This window comes from Sinocyclocheilus grahami, unplaced genomic scaffold (genome assembly GCF_001515645.1).
Source record: "Sinocyclocheilus grahami isolate Dianchi unplaced genomic scaffold, SAMN03320097.WGS_v1.1 scaffold14.1, whole genome shotgun sequence".
NCBI lineage: Eukaryota > Metazoa > Chordata > Actinopteri > Cypriniformes > Cyprinidae > Sinocyclocheilus > Sinocyclocheilus grahami.
In genome coordinates, this window is record NW_015505193.1 from 2,169,848 (window position 1) to 2,190,981 (window position 21,134).

At 38.7% G+C, this 21,134-nt stretch overlaps 1 protein-coding gene across 1 annotated transcript; it reads right to left on the reverse strand.

Annotated features, from left to right (window-relative positions):
- Window positions 1-10,222: 10,222 nt before the first annotated feature.
- LOC107600237 (SLIT and NTRK-like protein 3) lies at window positions 10,223-15,148 on the reverse strand. Its single transcript, XM_016292085.1, has 2 exons — window positions 15,078-15,148; window positions 10,223-14,211 (listed from the first exon to the last, which is right to left on the reverse strand). Exon 2 carries the CDS (start codon window positions 14,160-14,162, stop codon window positions 11,547-11,549), a length of 2,616 nt encoding a protein of 871 aa, XP_016147571.1. The 5' UTR covers window positions 14,163-14,211; window positions 15,078-15,148; the 3' UTR covers window positions 10,223-11,546.
- Window positions 15,149-21,134: the final 5,986 nt, after the last annotated feature.

A 21,134-nucleotide genomic window follows, 5' to 3' on the forward strand; every position in this document is an offset into this window, starting at 1 on the left:
ATATATATATATATATATATATATAATTGAAGTGCTGTGCTTTAAGTGCTGTAGGTTTTTCCCTTTATATAGGTCATTTTATAAGTTCCTGTGGTGTGCAAAATTAATTTTGAAATGAGTCTGAATATATAAATATAAAAATATAAAATAACGAACAACATTAAGTAATTAAATAATAATACACTTGCGTATAGTAATTATATTGTGTTCACTCTCTCTCTCTCTCTCTCTCTCTCTCTCTCTCTCTATAAAATAACGAACAACATTAAGTAATTAAATAATAATACACTTGCGTATAGTAATTATATTGTGTTCACTCTCTCTCTCTCTCTCTCTCTCTCTCTCTCTCTCTCTATATATATATATATATATATACATACACTCTAAGCAATAAAAAATTATAAAATCACTCATAATTGTGATTGTAGATAGAGTGTCAATGGTCCATTTGAGAGATAGGTGGCGGTAATGCACTTATAAGTCTGCGATCCGCCGTAAAGCAAGAAGAAGAAGAAGACACCTCACTCAAAAATCATCATATGTGTTATACTGAAGAAACAAAGTCACCTACATCTTGGATGCCCTGGGGGTAAGCAGATAAACATCCAATTTTCATTTTTGGGTGAACTATCCCTACTGCCATGTGTAAATATTGGAAAATTACAGTTATTTGATTGATAAATTATTATTTGAAATAGTCATTAAGTAATTTCACTTTTTTTTTTAAGTATTTTTTAAAGAGCACCCGTGAAGCATTATCCAAAATGAGACTTGTACAGCCTTTTCTTTTACTTAAGGTTTAAGGTTTGTGACTTAAGGTTTACTATTTATTTTTTTATTTACATAGTTTTAATTGATGCATTAGGCAGATGCCTTTATCCAAAGCAACTTACACTGCATTCATGGTATACTATACAGTTCATACATTCCCTAATAAATGAATCCATGACCTTGGCAGAGCTCTGTGCTCTACTGTTTGAACTACATGAATGCTATGAACATCAATCATGACTCTATTAAAATCAGTGGTACAGGTATGTGTCAGAGCCATGCTTCATGAGCCGTGCATCCACAAAATCCTACCCATAAACTAATGCATATTAGAGTAAATTGCATTAATAGAATAATAGTGCTGTGATATTTATGACATTTTTTTTAATTTGCAGATGTTTTTAACCAAAGCAGCTTACATTGCATTCAAGGGACACTTTTTTCAGTTCTTGCTTTCCCTGATTGAACCTATGACCTTGGCATTGCAAACAAACAAACAAATATTGTTTATTAAATAACTCCTAGTGCCATGAGCTACGGGAAGGTGAACATAATACATATTATAATTAATATATGTTAAAATAAAGCTAATATATATTATAGAATATTTGCAATATATTTGCAATAAGTATAAATACATTATTTTTACATAGATAATTGTCCGTGTCAAATAAATACATGCTTCCCATGCAGTCTTAAAGTAACTGGCACTACATGGAGGTGTGCTGAGACATACACAACACACACACACACACTCAGGTTTGTTTTTGTGAATTGTGGGGACATTCCATAGGCGTAATGGTTTTTACACTGTACAAACTGTATGTGCTAATGCCCTATACCAACCCTACACCTAAATCTACCCCTTGCTCTACTGTTTGAACTACATGAATGCTATGAACATCAATCATGACTCTATTAAAATCAGTGGTACAGGTATGTGTCAGAGCCATGCTTCATGAGCCGTGCATCCACAAAATCCTACCCATAAACTAATGCATATTAGAGTAAATTGCATTAATAGAATAATAGTGCTGTGATATTTATGACATTTTTTTTAATTTGCAGATGTTTTTAACCAAAGCAGCTTACATTGCATTCAAGGGACACTTTTTTCAGTTCTTGCTTTCCCTGATTGAACCTATGACCTTGGCATTGCAAACAAACAAACAAATATTGTTTATTAAATAACTCCTAGTGCCATGAGCTACGGGAAGGTGAACATAATACATATTATAATTAATATATGTTAAAATAAAGCTAATATATATTATAGAATATTTGCAATATATTTGCAATAAGTATAAATACATTATTTTTACATAGCTAATTGTCCGTGTCAAATAAATACATGCTTCCCATGCAGTCTTAAAGTAACTGGCACTACATGGAGGTGTGCTGAGACATACACACAACACACACACACACACTCAGGTTTGTTTTTGTGAATTGTGGGGACATTCCATAGGCGTAATGGTTTTTACACTGTACAAACTGTATGTGCTAATGCCCTATACCAACCCTACACCTAAATCTACCCCTTACAGGAAACTTTGTGCATTTTTACTTTCTCAAAAAAAGAAACTCACTCTGTATGATTTATAAGCATTTTGAAAAATGGGGACATGGGGTAATGTCCTCATACGTCACCTCCTCCTTGTAATACCTCATACCCATGTCATTATACAAATGTGTGTCCTCATGTGTCACAAAAATGCGCGCGCACACACACACACACACACACAGCAGAGATTTCAGCTGTCTGTGTCCTTAAGAGTAAAAAAAAACCTAACAAAACTTGTGCTGACACAGAATTGCATAAACACATATATCAAAGGGATCCCACATGAAAAATGCTGTGAAAAAAATATACATATATGGTTTCTCCTGAAATGAAAGGCAAGTGAGGAAAACCAGAGGAAGAGAAAAGCAGATGGTGAGTAAAACACACAAACACACACACACCTCGCACACACACAGGAGTGGTTAGAGCAGACAGAGGCTGATCAGGCAGGCCGAGTACGGCAGGATCGGTGGGTGCCCTCGCGACCACAGGCTGCATCGGAAATGTTGGTGCGCTGTGTCCAGGCACGCTCAGAAAGTCCTGCTGTCAGGATAAAGAGAGAGAAGGAGATGGAGAGAAATGGCAGAGGGAGGCTGTCAGAAGGGAAGGCCTGGAGTCATGAATCACCCCAGACAGATGCACTCACTGTCCACACATTGATCCCATCAGCCCTCAGACAGACACAGCCAGAGAGCCAGAGGAAGTGAGCTGGATCTGGGCTACTCAACTTGTTTTGGTTCAGGACACATTTTGGACATCAAGTAAAGACCTAACACAAGATTCCAAACAAAAATATCTTTAAAATCCAACGCTGACATTCACTTAACCATGAACAACACAGGCCAGGCTGCCAGTATATAGATGCTTGTTTCTGCCATGGGACAAAAAAAAAAAATTATAATAATTTTTCTCACAATTCTGAAAAGAAAAAAAAGAGAAATATCTCACATTTCTTATTTCTTTCTCGCAATTCTGAGTTTATCTCACACAATTGTGACATTTTTAAGATATAAACTTAGAATTTCAAGATATAAATGCAAAATTGATGCATATACTCACACAACTGAGAAAAAAATCTGAATCGTGAGATATATACTTGCAATTGTGGAAAAAATATATTTTTTTTTAATTTGTCAGATGTAAGTCAGAATAGTGAGATGTAAACTTTTGTGAGAAAGTTTATATTTAGCAAATTTGTTTAAAATAAAGGTTCTCTCTAGTAACTTAAGTTCAGTGAAAAACCTTATTAAAAAAAACACATTTTCTGTGTAGGGCAGGGCTTTGCAAACTCTGAATAATTATATATGATTATATACGTTTAGGAGCATTACAATTGTCTGCATTTTAACATCATTTTTATATTTAAGCACATTTCCTGCGGAATTGTAAAAGTTTATAAACAAAAAAATAAATAAATTCCACTTTAAAGTAATGAGAAGGAGATAGAAATACAATCAAAAGAATTTGGAAGCAAAATGTGCTTAATTTCCATTAAAATAATATCACTGTGCCAAAAATGCACACAATTACTATTTGTGAGGAGAGGAGAATGCACCTTCTACTTGTCAGTGACCACTCCATCAAAGCATTACTACCGAGATATATTTTTGCCATTTATGAAAGGTCATCATTGTGAGTTATTGCAGAAATGAGTCACTGGCCTGATTCGAATGTATGGGGGGCAAATTCAGTCACACATGACACAACCTGACAGACAGCTGCAGTCTCACGCCTGATCTCTGCTCCCATTTACACACACTGTGCTGTGAAAACACCATACTGTGAATAAAACGAAGAAAAAAAAAATCTGTGACGCTGTCAAAGGAAATCGGCCATTCAGACCATTTGCACATTTCTGCCACAGGAATAGGATAAATACATACAATTACTGTGCAATTCAAACTAAACTAAACCATGTTCTAATACAAAGCAGTCCCAAAAAGTGTTTGGACACTCAGGTCAGTCTTAATGCATGAATTTCATTGTATTAGATGATTAATTATGGAGAAAAAAATATTTTATTATCTACTGCAATGACATTCATACAATTTAAGTTTTCGGGGACACTGTAAAACTTATGTGCTCAAAAATCACATTGAATTATTCATTAAATACACGTCAACATCACATCCTGATTTTATATACTTAAACAAATAAAACTCAAGTGTTCTCGTATTGAAAATTATGACCTAAACTCCAAAGCGGCAGCAGAAACATTTACTTTAGTTTAGAGCTCATTGTTTTCGCATTATGAGAAAGAACATCTAAAGCTCTCAGTATAAAGAGCCACATTCAGTCTGACTGATAATGTGCAATAACAGATCTTTCCTGCAAGTGCTTCAGAACCAGAGAGCTCTGGAAACACTCTTGACTGTAAGTGCACAACATCCATTTACAGAATTCTGTTGTTTGCACACTTCACATGGATGAAGTTCATGCTGAAAATGGACAAGAATGTTTTAGAGTTTGAAAACATGAAACAACTATTCAGCTGCTTGTTTACATAGTCTGCTTCAGTGCTGGGTTACAGTGTAAAAGAGAGGTCACTGGGTTGGCTCAGTGTAGTGGAACTCAAACATATCTGATCTGAAAGAAAAAAAACAGTTGTGACGTTACAGTAGTGGCAGCTGGAGAAGCCTGTTATTCACAAAAGAGAAGCCATTTACACATTTTAAGTAATTTCAGATCAACCTGTGGGAAAGAACAAGCAGAAATTAGAATATTACTTTAATATCTCTTCTGTCCTATACATCAGTGAGATTAAATGTAGAGCAAATGGAGATTTTCGCTCAAGTCACCTGCTCCTCTGATATTCTGAGAAATACCCCTTGAAATACAACATAACTGACATCTCCAGTACGTCTGCTGAGATTTGAAAGAGCAATAACATTTTCCTCTGGAAGAGCTTTTATGAAGGCAATAATAAGAGTAAATATGAAAAATATGAGTGTTTCTCTGTTAATTAACCTGCAGGTTTTCAGAGCAGAACTGGTTGCACTAAATCAAGCGAACACAGAACGCAATATCAATAAGGTCTGACTGGCTTAGGCTGAACCAGAACTGATTACATCATCATAATTTAAACCAAAAATATTTAATTAAGCAGCTCTTCTTAGCAGCTCCTTAATATTAGCCATTTTAGGATTTATGATCCAGTCACTTACTGAACTGCAACACACACACACACACACACACATGTCCCCCTTGGGATTAATCTGACAAATCCTGTTTTTGTTGTCATTTTTCACCCCAAAATAAAAAAAAGCCTGTTTTTATTTTTGTTATATATAATAATGTATATATAATACCATGACTATACACACACACACACACACACACACATATATATATATATATATATATATATATATATATATAAGTTTACATAATACAGTAATATATTATGAAATAAAATAATCTTATGCTACTGTTTCTTTTGATTTTAGGTTGAAATATAGGCATGTTTTCATGGGAATCACCCTTCTGTACAAAAAAAAAAAAAAAAAAAGGTCCATCCACCAACATAAACTGCCATTGTAAGTTGTTTCTGTAAAAAATACCAAATGTATGTGCTCAAAACATGTAAAAACACAAGTGCATACAAAACACACATGAACACAACACTTCGTCTTTGTGCATCGGCTGCATGTTAACAGTCTAGATGAAGTCAACAGTGCCAGATTGAGGAGTAAAATGTCATTAATAATGCGTCGATGACCTGCTGCTGTCACACGCAAATGTAAACAAACAATGCTCTGATTTGCATTAATCAGGTATGAAAGGGTTTGCTGGTATAAAATCAGTACATGCCTCATTGATTGATGTGGGTTTCATCACCCAGTGACAGATGATGTAAGTGACCTTGCTTATGCAAAACTGCAATCATTAACCCACTCACGAATACATCCTAAATATAAAATGGTGGAATAAATCGCACACACCCCAGCTCAACGTTTCCATATGCACAGATGCAAGTATTTCCAATGCCCCCCGACCACCATAAGCACTTACATCACAGGAAAGAACGCACACACACACACACACACACACACACACACAGAGCCACGATCAAGTGCTTGCATAGATATTTCTATCGAGCGGTGGCAGGCTCTGCTGGCTTGGATCGATACACTCAGCTGTGTCTGTACCGTTCTGAGGTGCATTCTAATAGCTTCGAGAGCCAAAGCAAGTTAACTGCCTGCTACAATAGAGTACACAGCATCCTCTTTCCAGCATTCACACGAACCTCTCTGATGCATTATAGCATAAGAGCACTTGGTAATGTGATCAGAACATTTTCAGGAATATTCACCATCTCGTCTCTCACAAATGAGCATCTGTCTGTCTAGCTATACATTTAAGTTGCAGTACAGGAATAGTTCACCCAAAAATGAAAATCTGCTGAACATTTTCTCACCCTCAGGATATCCAAGAGATTTGGAGAAGTGTAGCATTACATTACTTGCTCACCAATGGATCATCTGCAGTGAATGGGTGCCGTCAGAATGAGAGTCCAAACAGCTGATAAAAACATCACAATAATCCACAACTAATCCACACCACTCCAATCCAGCAATTAACATCTTGTTTAGCCAAAAGCTGCATGTTTGTAAAAAAACTAATCCATCAAGGCATATTAACTTTAAACCATCACTTTCTAGTCAAAATACAAGCCCAAAATCCACAATAACACTTCCTCCAGTAAAAGAAGTCCATCCCCTATTGTCCTCTCATATCAAAATACACAGACATATTTTTTTAGAACTTTTTTGGACTGTTTTCACTTGTAAACAGTGCTTGATATGTGCATATTTCTCTCCTGATTCGGCCAAGACAACTTTTTCATTGGAGAAAGCAATATTATGGATAGAGGACTCATATTTTAGCGAGAAGCAACGGTATGAAATTAAAAAAAAAACTTGATGGATTTGTGATATTTTTATCAGCTGTTTGAACTCTCATTCTGACGGCACCCATTCACTGCAGAGGATCCATTAGTGAGCAAGTGATGTAATGCTACATTTCTCCAAGTCTGTTCCCATGAAGAAACAAACTCATCTACATATTGGATGGCCTGAGCATGATTATTTTCAGAAAATGTTCTTTTTTGAGTGAACTACTCATTTTAACATGGAAAAATGTATGAGGGCAAAACATCAGTAATATCTGCCCTGTAACAGCAGCAGAATCCAAAAAAAGCGCCACTGCAGATACAATACACGCAGACAACGCCCCCACTTCTCTCCATTTATCTATCTGCTCTCATTCTTTGTCCTACATGAACGAGCTGCAAAGAAAACCACGAGACAAAAGAAGAAAGAGAAAACTGCTGTCTGCTCACACCTAAATATCAGCCCGAACACAATGCTGTCTAACACAATACTTGCAATTGTAATGAAATTCAGGGAGAGATTTTTCACAAGCACGGTATTCAATTCTCCGTCTCCCTCCTACTGTCTCTTTCCTCTTTTAAACTGAACTCACACATGCATAGACATGACATGTGAACAGCTTCTCACATGGGGAGGTTTGATGTCTATCAGCTCTGACTTATTGCACCTCTGCACAGAAACAATGGGTAATTACACACACACATATATATATATATATATATATATATATATATATATATATATATATGACAGTTTTCATATACAGGAAATGACACAAAATCTGATTCCTGCAATTAACTTAAACTGAAGTAATTTGCATTATTAATACTGTGTAATGGGATTTGAAACATTTCAGCTCTGTTCATAATTCAGAGGAAATAAATGCTGTTTGGTAATGGAAAATGAAAGACTTCAAATGAATAATTTGAGCAGTTCCACATTCTAATTTAAAATCAAACTTTAAAACAGTAAAATTCTAAAGAGTTAATTTCTATTCCATTCACATGAAAAGTGATTGCAGCACCTTCAGCAACCTTCAGCACCGCCATGAATCATTAGACACTCTCTATTCCCTCGGGCTCTGAAGCCATCTTCATTATTCTGACAACATCTTTCAAAAAGCTAGCAAATACACGGCAGAGTAATGCAAAGCATCCACGTAACTCACACAGGAATGCACATAGACATACAGACTCTAGAAAGGACACTTAAGCCCCATTTAAACAAAAACGTTGTGTTTGTCATTAATGAAACAAGTTCTTAGTCGTTCATGTGACTACACTGCATATATCCACTAAAAATCATCAAAACACCAGCTTATTAAAAGACATTGAGCAAAAATGATGAAGAAAAGTGAAAACAACGAAGAAAACACCATTTGATTTGATCTTAGATGCAACCTGCTTTAATATTTTGTATCTAATGCAATGGCAGTCAGACATTTTTAATGCATTCAGAAACTTTCTAGAGTCACTGTAGAAATATGATAAGTCATACTAACCCAAGCGTGCGTGCATATTTCATACAGTCTTCAATCAATTGCACTCCAACAACTCCAAAATCCAGTTTCAATTGTTGGTACATTCCAGAAGATCTGACACTATCTGATTCTACATGCTGAACTGCATGCTTGGCCTGTTTAAATTCAACTCTTTCTTCCTCCCCCGTTTCCTTTTAAATTTTCCCCCTCAATCCACCTCCTTGGATTTTGATCATTTTTAGCTAATTAAGCCCTTTGAAAAGCCCAAGAACAAGCCATCAAGAGGAGGAAGAAACTAAGTGAAGTGCAGATTCAGTGATCCATCTCCCAAAATGCATTGCAACAAACCCCCACAGCAACAAACAAGCAAGCTAAAGATGGCAGAGAAGGCGGCCATGTCGATGGTTCGCCAGGACCAAGCCACAAACAAAACTTAACTATTGATGTAGGAAATCACTCGATACTACAAATGAGCTACAGTTTGTTGACATAAGTCAAGTATAGATTACATAAACCCCAACCAACTGATCATTTACCAAGCACAGATTTAACAAGCCAAGATTAACCTCAGGGGAATGCATTAAACGGCAAGATGTGGGAAAAACTACAAATAAACATATATGCAAGTAGTGGATCAGTTACATGGAATGAAGGTCAATAACATGGCATGAAAAAATTCTATATCACTAACCTTTTCAGCAAAATAGTAGCAAACAGCAAATTTGATCTGGGTAGGATATGTAACTACAATCATAAAACATGTTTTTTTCAAAAATGAAAGCAAAAAATAAAGTAAGATCATTACATTGAAATACAGAGACGAGGACAACCTAGATGTAATTCACAGCAAGGTGGCATTGTCCCTATGACCATTACTGTCCCCTGAGTGGTTCTTCATCACATTGAAGAATCCAGATTAGCGATCACCACACAATCTATGAATGACACCTTCACTTACAACAGTTACACCTCTCATTCTACAGAAGAATCTGTATCCGCAGTAATCCTTTAAGAATATTTTTTTGACAAAGGCTCTATGTTTGGAGACATTATTGATGTGAAGCAGATTTGCACAAAAGGGAGTGCTGTTAAATATGGACCAAGCAAAATTTATTGAAATATTGACAAAACAGGCTGGGTAAATGATGAATGTAGGGACAAAATATAAATAAAATTCTGAAATTTTGAACAGAGGAAACAGAAGCTACACTAGTCAACTGAATGATAAAAAACAAATAAAGAAAGACTTTTCTGCATCCTTGACAACCTCAGGAGAAATAATTATACTTTATAATAGATGAACTGCATTTCAATGTTTGCAGTAAATGGTTATGGATAGAACTGGCATAGGCAAACATACATTAAATATTTGGTTAAAAAAATAGCCACGTTGTTCTCAAAGGGGAGTAGAAAATCAGTTTTTGTTGGACAAATCACTATTATACTTAATAATAGATTAATTGTATTTCAATGCTTGTAGTAAATGGTTATGGATAGAACTGGCATAGGCAAACAGACATAAACTATTTGGTTAAAAAAATAGCCACATTGTTCTCCAAGGGGAGTAGAACATCAGTTTTTTGTTGTACAGATCACTTTCTAGTATGCAATTATGTCACTTGAGTAAAGCATCAACATTAAAATGACCCCCAACACACATACAAGCAGAATTTATGTTCAAATGCCATATGTTGCACGAAGTTGTATATCATACCTGAAAAAAAATAAGTGGTGTTTTCCTTCAAATAATCAAACACCAATTTTGTCCATCCACAGACATGATGTGAGTGTGTCTCTCTTTCTCCCTCTTGTGGACACATGTAAAAGTGACATTGTATTAAATATTAATCTCAAATGCTGTGTAATTTAGTAAGCAGTGGACAAGGTATAACAACACACCTTACAGAAAGACTCAAATCAAATCCAAGGTCTCCTTTTCTAGTCCAAACCCATCGATGACACATGCACACAGGCAGGAACATCAGTCTGTCTCAACCTGTCTCTCCTAGCAGCAATGAGACCTTGATAGGTTAATGTGCATTTTATAATTTGTCATTTGAAGCGCCATACCAATACGTCAAGTCTATTTCTCACAAACAGTATGCATTGGTACCCTTTTTATTTGATTTAAGACTTTGTATTTTTATTAAGAAGGCTATACCAGACGCATAATCACTATACATTGATTTAACATTACCTTTACAATTAAATCTTTCACTGAAATTACAGAATAAATATATGCACATTTTTATCTTTGTCAAATCTTTGTGAGAGAGAGAAAACATTAAAAGTGCTTCCTAAAAAGCTGTTAGTGATAGTATCCAGAAGCATTTTTCTTAAGAAAGTGCGCTGAACTCCATAAAATCTTGAAGTGTCATTAGATATTCACAAATATTGATCATCGGGTGCGTCCTTGAGATAGAACTCTGTCTTTTGCTGTATAGAAAATTAAATAGACCACTCAACGGGTAATACATCACTGTATCTCTATAGCGGGTGAAGTTTTTGATCGATAACCTCCTCCTGCAGTCGAATGCATGCAGCAATCTGCAAATATTCTACAAACTGTGCCAGGCGCTCCAGAGGTTGAACAACAAATCTGTTCCGTACAAAAATAATGGGTGGTAACATTGCTGGCTACTCTGAAAAAAAGGCACTTCATTGAAAAATCTGAGTATGGCCTTTCCTCCAAAAGCGACTTGGGGGAAATGTGTGTGAGAGTGTGTATGTGTACGTGTGTGAAACATATAATTTTGCCATGCTTCTTTTTTGATACATATTCTTTTTGGGCGTGGAGGGGGGGTGAGTTTGTGTAAGTACTCTTTTTTTTTCAATTCAATTAGAATCTATATGATTTCTCCAAGACTTCGAGGTAATCCGGCTTGGTTTGGAGTTTTGCCCTTAATTCGAGGTATTCACTTTGGGTTTGCTCAGGGAATCCTTTCCCTGCAGTGAAAAGTAATGTTTCTTTTAATCTGGCGTCTTGCTGTAAATCAGGGTATTGCATTCCGGGTGGATGTGCATGTGCAACGTGCATGTCCTTTAATTTGGGAACGGTGCCGTACAGGCAGTCTACAAAACCCACCGTAGGGGTCGGTCTCTGGCTGTCAATCACAGTAGGGCAAAGCACTCCGTTCTCGTGAAAGCCTGCCATGTCACCTGACTGATTGATGGCGACAATGGTGTTGAGCTGGGAATTGGACACAGCCATCGTCCATTCCTTCTCTTTCTCCAGAAGAGTTCGATAATTACTGTTATTTTCCTTGGTTTCTGTAAACTGCTCGCCCTCGATCTCTCCTTCTCGTGGTTTGTAAATTGGATTGTTACACATTTGAGTAACGGGATGGGGGATGTATTCGTAGACGTGACCGGGTGCCTTCTCAGGCGAGGCGGTTTGTCTTTCTTCAAAGATCTTGCACTGCATTTGAATGCCCGTAAGGTCCACCTCCTGACGCTTCCTGAAGGGAAGTTTTTTTCGCCTCCGTAGGACGAATGCGAAGAGACCAGCAGCCACAAACACAGAGGAGATGAAGAGAATCAGTAGGCTGAGAATCAGCACAGAGAGTGGAACAGCTCCCGCCATTGGCGCTTGTCCTAACTCAGAGCTGCTGGTGGCCGTCATTTCATTGGGCAGGACTGGAGAAGAAGCGGTGAATTTCAACTCAGGGCATATGACCTCAGCCTCCAGGGTGCGCAGATCCTTGCCAAGAGCGAAGTCCGGGGTCTTGCATGTCACTTCCCCCACAACAATGACGGAGCTGAGCTTCTCAATCCACTGCTTGAGTGGGATTATGTCGCAAGAGCAGTCCCAAGGATTCTGGTGAAGGTCGATTTGAACAATGGAGTGGAGATGCTCCAGTACTCCGCTCACAGGAAGGTACAGAAAGTAGTTGTTGCGCAGGTTGAGCCTAGCCAGAGAGGTGCCAGCAAATGCATCCATGGGCAGGGTGCGCAGCAGGTTGTCATTAAGAAAAACCAACTGCAGGTTTGGCATGAGGCTGAAGGCGGCCGGTTGGATCTCTCGAATGACATTGTACTCGAAATACAGGTAACTAAGTGCCTGCAGACCCCGAAACATGCCTGGAGTGAGCCTTTCAATGTCGTTGCCATTCAAGTATAAACTTTTTAAATTAGGTAGGTTCATAAAGGCGCCTTCTTGAACATATGATATCCGATTATTACCCAAGTGCAATAAATCCAAGCTAGAGAAGTTCCAAAAATCCGACCTGTAAATTTTCTGAATCAAATTCCCACTTAGATAGAGTTTCTTGGCATTGAGTGGTCGTGGCAGCAGCTCAGAAATGTTGTGGAAACCTTTCTCTTTACAATTGACAGTGAGGCCCAAGTCAGTAATGTGTAAATTGCACATGCACCCTGTGGGGCAAATGATTGGTATAGGGGGTCTGGTCTGGTAGGCAGCGATTGGAGGCTGATTCAGTCCTGGGTAAATGCTACGAGGAGTGGGTGGTGTTTTTGTGGGTCTGGGCCGTTTAGTCGGCTTTACGTGTCTCTCTCTGTACTCTACTGAGGAGGCTGTGTTATGAAAAGATGACAACATAGACGAAGGTTTGGTGGGCCAGACATTTTCATTATTAAACGGTAATCTGGGAATGCCATGTTTGGCCTCCAGCTCTACTTCAGAAAGTAAGGGACAAAGTTCACTTCTCTTGATCTCACGAAGGTCCTTACCGTGTAAATGAAAAGGGTATTCACAAGTAATGTCGCCCACCAGTGCTGTGTAGGGAATGCGCTCCAGCCAGGTTTTGAGCTGCACAATGTCACAGACACAGTTCCATGGATTTTCCTCTAGCTGAATCTCCATCAAGCTGCGACCGATGTATTCCAGCGTCCCTTTATAGGGTAGAATTCTTAAGCGGTTGCCACGTAAGTCAAGGTGCGTGAGAGATACGGACCTGAATAATAAACTGGGTAGCACGGGTATCAAATTGTCGTTCAAAATAAGTACTCTGAGTTTGTGCAGGTTCCGAAACGCCCCGCTCTCTATTCTCTTGATGACGTTGTAATCCGCCTGAAGATACTCGAGGCTCTCCAGCCCCATAAAAGTGTCATTCCTGAACACCTCCAGTTTGTTTTCATGCAGAAATAGCTTTTTCAAGATGCTCAGGCCATTGAACGCGCCCACATGTATGTCCTGTAGTGCATTATTCCCCAGATTGAGCGACACAGCATTGTTGAGGTGCAAAAAGCTGTTAAAATACAGTTTGCGCATGGAGTTCCTCTGCAAATTGAGTTTAAAGGGTCTCGTCCACGTCTGGGAGATCTGGCTGACATTTGTAAATCCTTTGCTGTCGCAGTGGACATTGAAAATACCCTCCTTGACTTCACAGTAGCAAGGGTCAAAGCAAGGCTCATCTATTTCTTCTGACTCATCCAACAGAGGGATCGGCGTAGTCCATCCTAAAGCTATTGTGCTTAGCAGGGTAAACCACAGCATCCTTCCGCCGAGTCCTGATGAAGTTGAGGCTGAGAGCCACTTCACAGCACTGCAACAAAACACAAAAAAAAGAGCGTCAGATGAGAAGGCTCAGACAGCGAGTGACAGTTGCAATGCTTTGAGCGTTTCGCACAATAAACTACACAACAAACACCTCCTCCTTCCACGTCATGACATGTTTACAATAGAGATCATGCATTGTCATGGGTTTGACATCTTTCATTCGATGATAGCTTGCACTACACCCAAAAACACATTCAAGGGCATAATCACCACTAATGTTTTTAACCACCGAAAGAAACAAAGCACATCTAAACTGTTTAATGCATATCACCATTAGAAACCGTCTATTTTGTATCTCACTACATCTGTCAAACACATACAAACACAGTGTAAAAGAAGAGACATTTGGAAAAATATTATACTTTTGTCAATTATTTATAAATATCCCTTGCCATGTTCATGCAAAGCTCAAAAACATTAGATCAATAAAACATGCAATGAAAATAAATGCATACTTAAATCGAATCAACAGCTGCATCCACTTAACATTTCAAAAAAACAATGACAGGTGCATCCTAAGACTGTCGCCAAAACGCCAATTAGACCTTTAATGCATATTTGCTTTCCACAGTCTGAATGCACTTAATTAGCGCAGATGTTATCAGCAGATCAGTGGAGAAACTCAGAGCCAAATGCTGCTGAGTGTGCCACACTCTGCGGATCTCTTGGATTTCGAAAGGAAAAAAAGGACCAAAAGCCCTCGAAAGATCCTTGTTTTCCATCCAGAAGAGACTGCAATTTTCCATGAAGAGCACACTTTGTATTTTCCTCCCACCCTTCTCTGGTGTCCTGGCTTTAGCAATCAATTCCAATGTCCTTCCATTCCCAAGCGATAAAGTATCGGATACCTACTCGGTTTTAGTGGTGTCCAACTTTACATCTCCAGGGTTTGGAGACGGGTGGTCCCAGACTGCCTCCGATGGTTGGCTACAAAGAAAAAAAAAATACAATAAAAACCATGCATTGGAATGAAACGCATTAGAAAATCTCCGTATTTTACGCACACATAAAAAAAAAATCTCAACGTTAAACTTAATATTAAACTTACATTTGAGATATTTTTTACTAAAATACGCTTGCTAAAATGCCATTAAAACTGGGTGATTGGTATAGCAGTCTGCGCAGTAACATCAGAAACAAATCAATGCATCGTTTGATTAAATACAGAGATTACTCTGTGGATCACCCAGGTCATTCTCCCATCTCCAAAAAGTCTCTAAACATCTGAAACGCTCAAAATTCACATTTTTTTCACCGAAATAAAACGAGTTTAAAGATTGCCTGTGCTTTCCCCGATCTCTCTCCCTCTCTTTCGGTCTCTCACTCTCTCTAAGTCCAAGAAGAGAGAAGATGAAGACGTGATTTGAATGAAATCTTCTTCTTATTATTCTTCTTTTTTAATAAAGGTTTGTTTATGACGCCGGTTCTTTCAGTTCTGGAGCTCAGTTCCGCTTCGAGCGGTTCGGTTCGGGTTGTCCCACTGCTGCGCTGCTCGCGTCTCTCATCGTGCCGGAGAAAAGCTTCGGATCGTCACGGAAATGAGCTTTAAGAAAAGCAGCAGGGATGGAGAGGGCAGAGATTGGAGAGACGGCGTTGGCGGAGAGGGTTGGGATGGAGGAGGCACGAGCTGTTGAGCGCGCAGACTGCCGCACCGGGAGCGCCTGCATCCGTGTTCTCTCTCTCTCTCTCTAATTCTTCATCGGCGATGTATGTTATAGGGCGATCTCATCTCCGATTTATGTTCAGAGGTAAATGTCACAGGTTATTTAACTCTGAGCTTCATCGATGAACTCTTCTGAGGCTTTGAGTGCCACATTCCCGTTTTAAACAGTTTGTCATCTTTCTTTCCTGCGAGTCCGGCGTTCCTTGGCTTAACGCAGCAAAATTACAAAGGAAACTATCCAATACATCTGTTTGTTTTTCTTCTGTATAAATTGAGTTTGGTTTTATCTGCAGTGAAGACAGCTGAGGCAAATTCTTCCGTGTCGTCCTCCCGTGTGAATCTCCGCGCGCTTCCCGCGCCCTGTCTTCCCGCGCTCTGCCTGCAGCGGGCAATCGAGCTCTGCGCGTGGGCTACCTTTATTCTGCAAATGTACATGGAAATGAGGGAGAGGTTATGGGTAACACTCTGTAATATGATTTATTAATAACATAAAAACATTATTACTTTAATAATGCTAAAGAGATCGTTATTATAGATTCAAATAGATATGTAATTTAACTTTGAATTATAGGGAAGACCTGGGCTAGCGTTCGCACTTTTACTGTGAATATGTATTGCAAAGGGTAGATTTATTTATATAGTTCAGGTTCTATAGGTACACTCTTAAAAATAAAGGTGCTTCAAGCGATGCCATAGAAGAACCATTTTTGGTTCTACAACGAACCATTCTGTCAAAGGTTCTTTAAAGAACCATCTCTTTCTTACCTTTTTGTAATCTGAAGAACCTTCTTTCACCACAAAGAAGCTTTTGTGAAACAGAAAGGTTCTTCAGATGTTAAAGGTTCTTTATGGAACCATTTAGACAAAAAGGTTCTTCTATGGCATCGTGAAGCACCTTTATTTTTTTAAGAGTATAGGCTACATACTGTATATTGTAATCTTAGCTACAAAAAAAAAACTATGGAACATTTCCATCCTTATTTCCCCGCCAACAAACAAACAAAACATAATTCACTAAACACACATTGACATTTTGCTGTAAGAAATAAATAAAACTGTAAAAACGTACAATTTAAAACACAAAAAGGGATAACTTGCCAAATAAAATGGGTCAAACTTTTCCCAACTGCTAATTTTGGAATATAGACTTGTCTTGACAGGACAGCTTGTCCTTTAAAAACGTTTTGACTGGAAATCTTATAGCTAAGTTACGACAACTCCACTTTGACAACTAACCTTGGTCTTATATGTTTTGGTTTACTGATTTGTTAATATTTAACATAGATCATGTTTTCAGTTGCTTAATTAAAGTTATTAAGTGTTTGGAGCATAGGTTATGCTTAAAAAAGTTTACACAATATTTCATAAAGAGATGTTTCTGTAATTTTCATGAGCCGTGCTTAACTGGATTGTTCAAGGACGATAAATATTTTGTTGAGGCTCGTGATGATGACGATTACATGCAGCTATAATTATCATGACTATCATTTTGGCTATTAAAGATTAAATAAAATCTGTGATGCCAATCAACTCAGAAATTTGAACTAAGCTTATGTAATACGTTCTATTATATAACATATTGATTAGAATATTAGTAATATGAAATGGATTGTAAAAAGAATCCAATTTTCAGATTAAAACATTGCTGGTTACTCATTAAAATCCAGACGAAGCCGAAGGCACAGGTAGGTCAACATCTGATCAAGGCGGAGCAGGAGGGATGAAGGAGCCTGGAGAAAACGTATAGCCGATGGTTTCCGGTGGAGCCGAGGGAGGGAGGAGCCAAGACGGATCCGAAGTGTCGACAGGCCGAGGAGGAACAATGAGCACAGACGCTGGAGGTGGAGACAGGGGAACCTCTGTGCTGGACAGAGCTGGTGGCCTGAAGACACATGGCAGATCCTTACAGCACGTAGGAGATGCAGAGGGGCTGAAGGACAGCAGCGTAGGTGGGGCTGAAGAACTGGCTGATTGAGGAGGTGGGAGAGGGAGGCTGAGAGGGAACACAGGAGAACAGGAGCTGAGCAGAACCAGCAGAGACACAGGAGATTCAGGGGAAATGGGAAAAAAAAAAATCTCTCCAAGTCAGTCTATAAGCTCCTCCTCAAAAATGTCCTGAAGTTCCTCATAATAAGCTCCAGAGGCCAGGCTCAACTCACTCACAGCCCGAGGAGGAACAATGAGCACAGACGCTGGAGGTGGAGACAGGGGAACCTCTGTGCTGGACAGAGCTGGTGGCCTGAAGACACATGGCAGATCCTTACAGCACGTAGGAGATGCAGAGGGGCTGAAGGACAGCAGCGTAGGTGGGGCTGAAGAACTGGCTGATTGAGGAGGTGGGAGAGGGAGGCTGAGAGGGAACACAGGAGAACAGGAGCTGAGCAGAACCAGCAGGGATGTAGGAGATGCTGAGGTTGGACAGAACCAGCAGAGACACAGGAGATTCAGGGGAAATGGGAAAAAAAATCTCTCCAAGTCAGTCTATAAGCTCCTCCTCAAAAATGTCCTGAAGTTCCTCATAATAAGCTCCAGAGGCCAGGCTCAACTCACTCACAGTGGTGGGAGTGTGGGGGGATTTTCTCTAATCCGTCGATCTCCACTAACACTCCCTCGTGACCTGCGGTGTTGCCGGCTCGCGCACCTGGTCAGACGGATGATGTGAAGCGGGCTCCGGGGTGATGACTCCCTCCAACTTATTCCTCGGTTTGGGCTCGTCAATCACAGCAGGCCGGTCTTCACAGTCTGTGGTGGGCACAAGCAACAACCCCATCGAGTTGTTCGCCGGTGGTGAATGGCTGGTCTCTGGCGGTGATGGAGTGTGGCTGGTGGCAAAGTCATCCTCTGTGGGGCTGATGGTGAAAGGAGAGTTGTTGTTCACCAGCACCCATTCCACGAAAGCAGCGGGATCCTCTTTAGGACCGTCCACTGGAAGGCATGCCTTCAATCGCCTGCTCAGGCTGGTATGGTTAAAAAACACTGAGCGAGCGATCAGGGTAGTGTGTAAGGCATGCCAGATGGATGAACTCCTGTGTGTGGTCTTCCAGCAGACCGTCTCCCTGCTCCAAGCAGAGAAGTTGGACTCCGGGAAGGTCTATGGAAAGAAACAAGAGATTAAAAAGAAGCAAAAGAGGGAAAAACGCTGCTAATAATATTACTGTTTGTGGTTAGTTCTTCTGTTATGGTATGGTAGTATAATAACTCGCATGACAAAGAAGAATAGTTCAGGAACACTTGTTCAATATCAAACTCACTGGAGAACAGGAACAAATGCTACCAAACACACAATCACAAAATAGAACTGACAAATACTGAGGGATAACTGAAGGCTTAAGTACACAAAGCAAACAAGGAACTAATGACTTAATTAACAAGACACAGGTGAATATAATGACGGATAAGACAACTCAGGAAAACTAGGTCACATGGCAAAACCAAAACACAACAAAAGAGGGAACACAGGTCATACATGTAACAATTAGTACCTTAAAAGTACATATTAGTACCCAAATTACCTAAAAGGTACAAAAATACAGCACAGTCTCAGAAACAAAAGGTACTAATTGTTTCTGAGAGTGTACTGTTTTTTTTTTTTTAATTTATCGTAGTTCTCCAGCTCAGAGTGAAAAAAATAAAATAAATAAATAACCACCATTATACATTTTTATGCCTTTATTGGACTGGATCTGAATTTGAATGCAGTGCAAGCACAAAGCACATATAATCACAATAAAGATGAGGAAACTAGAGAGTTAATATTTAAGACTAAGCCTATGGCAGGAACACTTGTTCAATATCAAACTCACTGGAGAACAGGAACAAATGCTACCAAACACACAATCACAAACTAGAACTGACAAATACTGAGGGATAACTGAAGGCTTAAGTACACAAAGCAAACAAGGAACTAATGACTTAATTAACAAGACACAGGTGAATATAATGACGGATAAGACAACTCAGGAAAACTAGGTCACATGGCAAAACCAAAACACAACAAAATAGGGAACACAGGTCATACATGTAACAATTAGTACCTTAAAAGTACATATTAGTACCCAAATTACCTAAATGGTACAAAAATACAGTACAGTCTCGGAAACAAAAGGTACTAATTGTTTCTGAGAGTGTACTGTTTTTTTAATTTTTTATTTATCGTAGTTCTCCAGCTCAGAGTGAAAAAATAATAATAAAATAAATAAATAACCACCATTATACATTTGTATGCCTTTATTGGACTGGATCTGAATTTGAACGCAGTGCAAGCACAAAGCACATATAATCACAATAAAGATGAGGAAACTAGAGAGTTAATATTTAAGACTAAGCCTATGGCAACTAAAATGACCCCAAAACCACAGGGTCAATGGGAAACATTTGTACTCTGTGCTCACCTTTCACAATGCACTGATGCATGCAACATAAAGCCGCACCTAGAGGCCTCTTCTAATTGGCTGGTTAGTATCAGTCATGATGGCACAAGGTGGATTAACGTCTGCAAGAGAAAGAAGAGGAGTGAGAGAATGACAGGTTGAGTGAAGAGAAGGTTTTTAAGAGTGCATCTGGGTTAGTGTGCAGCAGTGTGTAAAACTGCCAGTCAATCATCTTGTCTTGTGTGAAAGCCATCTTTCATTTCTGCCTCTGCCAGTCACTCCTAAATCCCTTTATTCCTTTTTTGTTCTGCTGTTTTTCTCTTTTATGAATCTCAGTGTACTAAAGCCAGTTCGTAACATGTGTTGTTATTTTCCTCCTGCTTAATTTGCATTATTTATCCATCAGTATGCAATTCCTTAATCACAATTTGCCATTTATAATCGCCTCTGATGTCACTTCTTGTTTTTAATTAATGCCAAAACATGCATGTTGTAGAATGGGCAAATGCAAATGATCACATCGACTTGTGACAGCTTTGCTCTCAGTAATGCTGCTGTCAATAATTTTCCCCATAGCATAGAGATAGATAAATAAATAAATGAGCCATTCTAAACTGTTCATTATCCAAACCAGCCAGGGTTTGTAATAAACAAACAGATACTACAGGTCCCATGTTGCATTGTGAAATAAATTACTGAAATATAGTATTTATTATAAGTATAAAATAAAATAAAAATGTTCTATTTTTTTTTTGTTATATACCGTATATATACATATATATTTATACAATAATGGCATCCACATCGTTCTCAATGCATGACAGGAGTGAAAGGAATTTCTTTTTTACATCGAAATGGCTTTACACCATTAAATAA

What these genes read in the sequence shown, in the direction of transcription:
- LOC107600237 (XM_016292085.1), bottom strand. Translation starts at nt 14,162, where the DNA reads ATGCTGTGGTTTACCCTGCTAAGCACAATAGCTTTAGGATGGACTACG.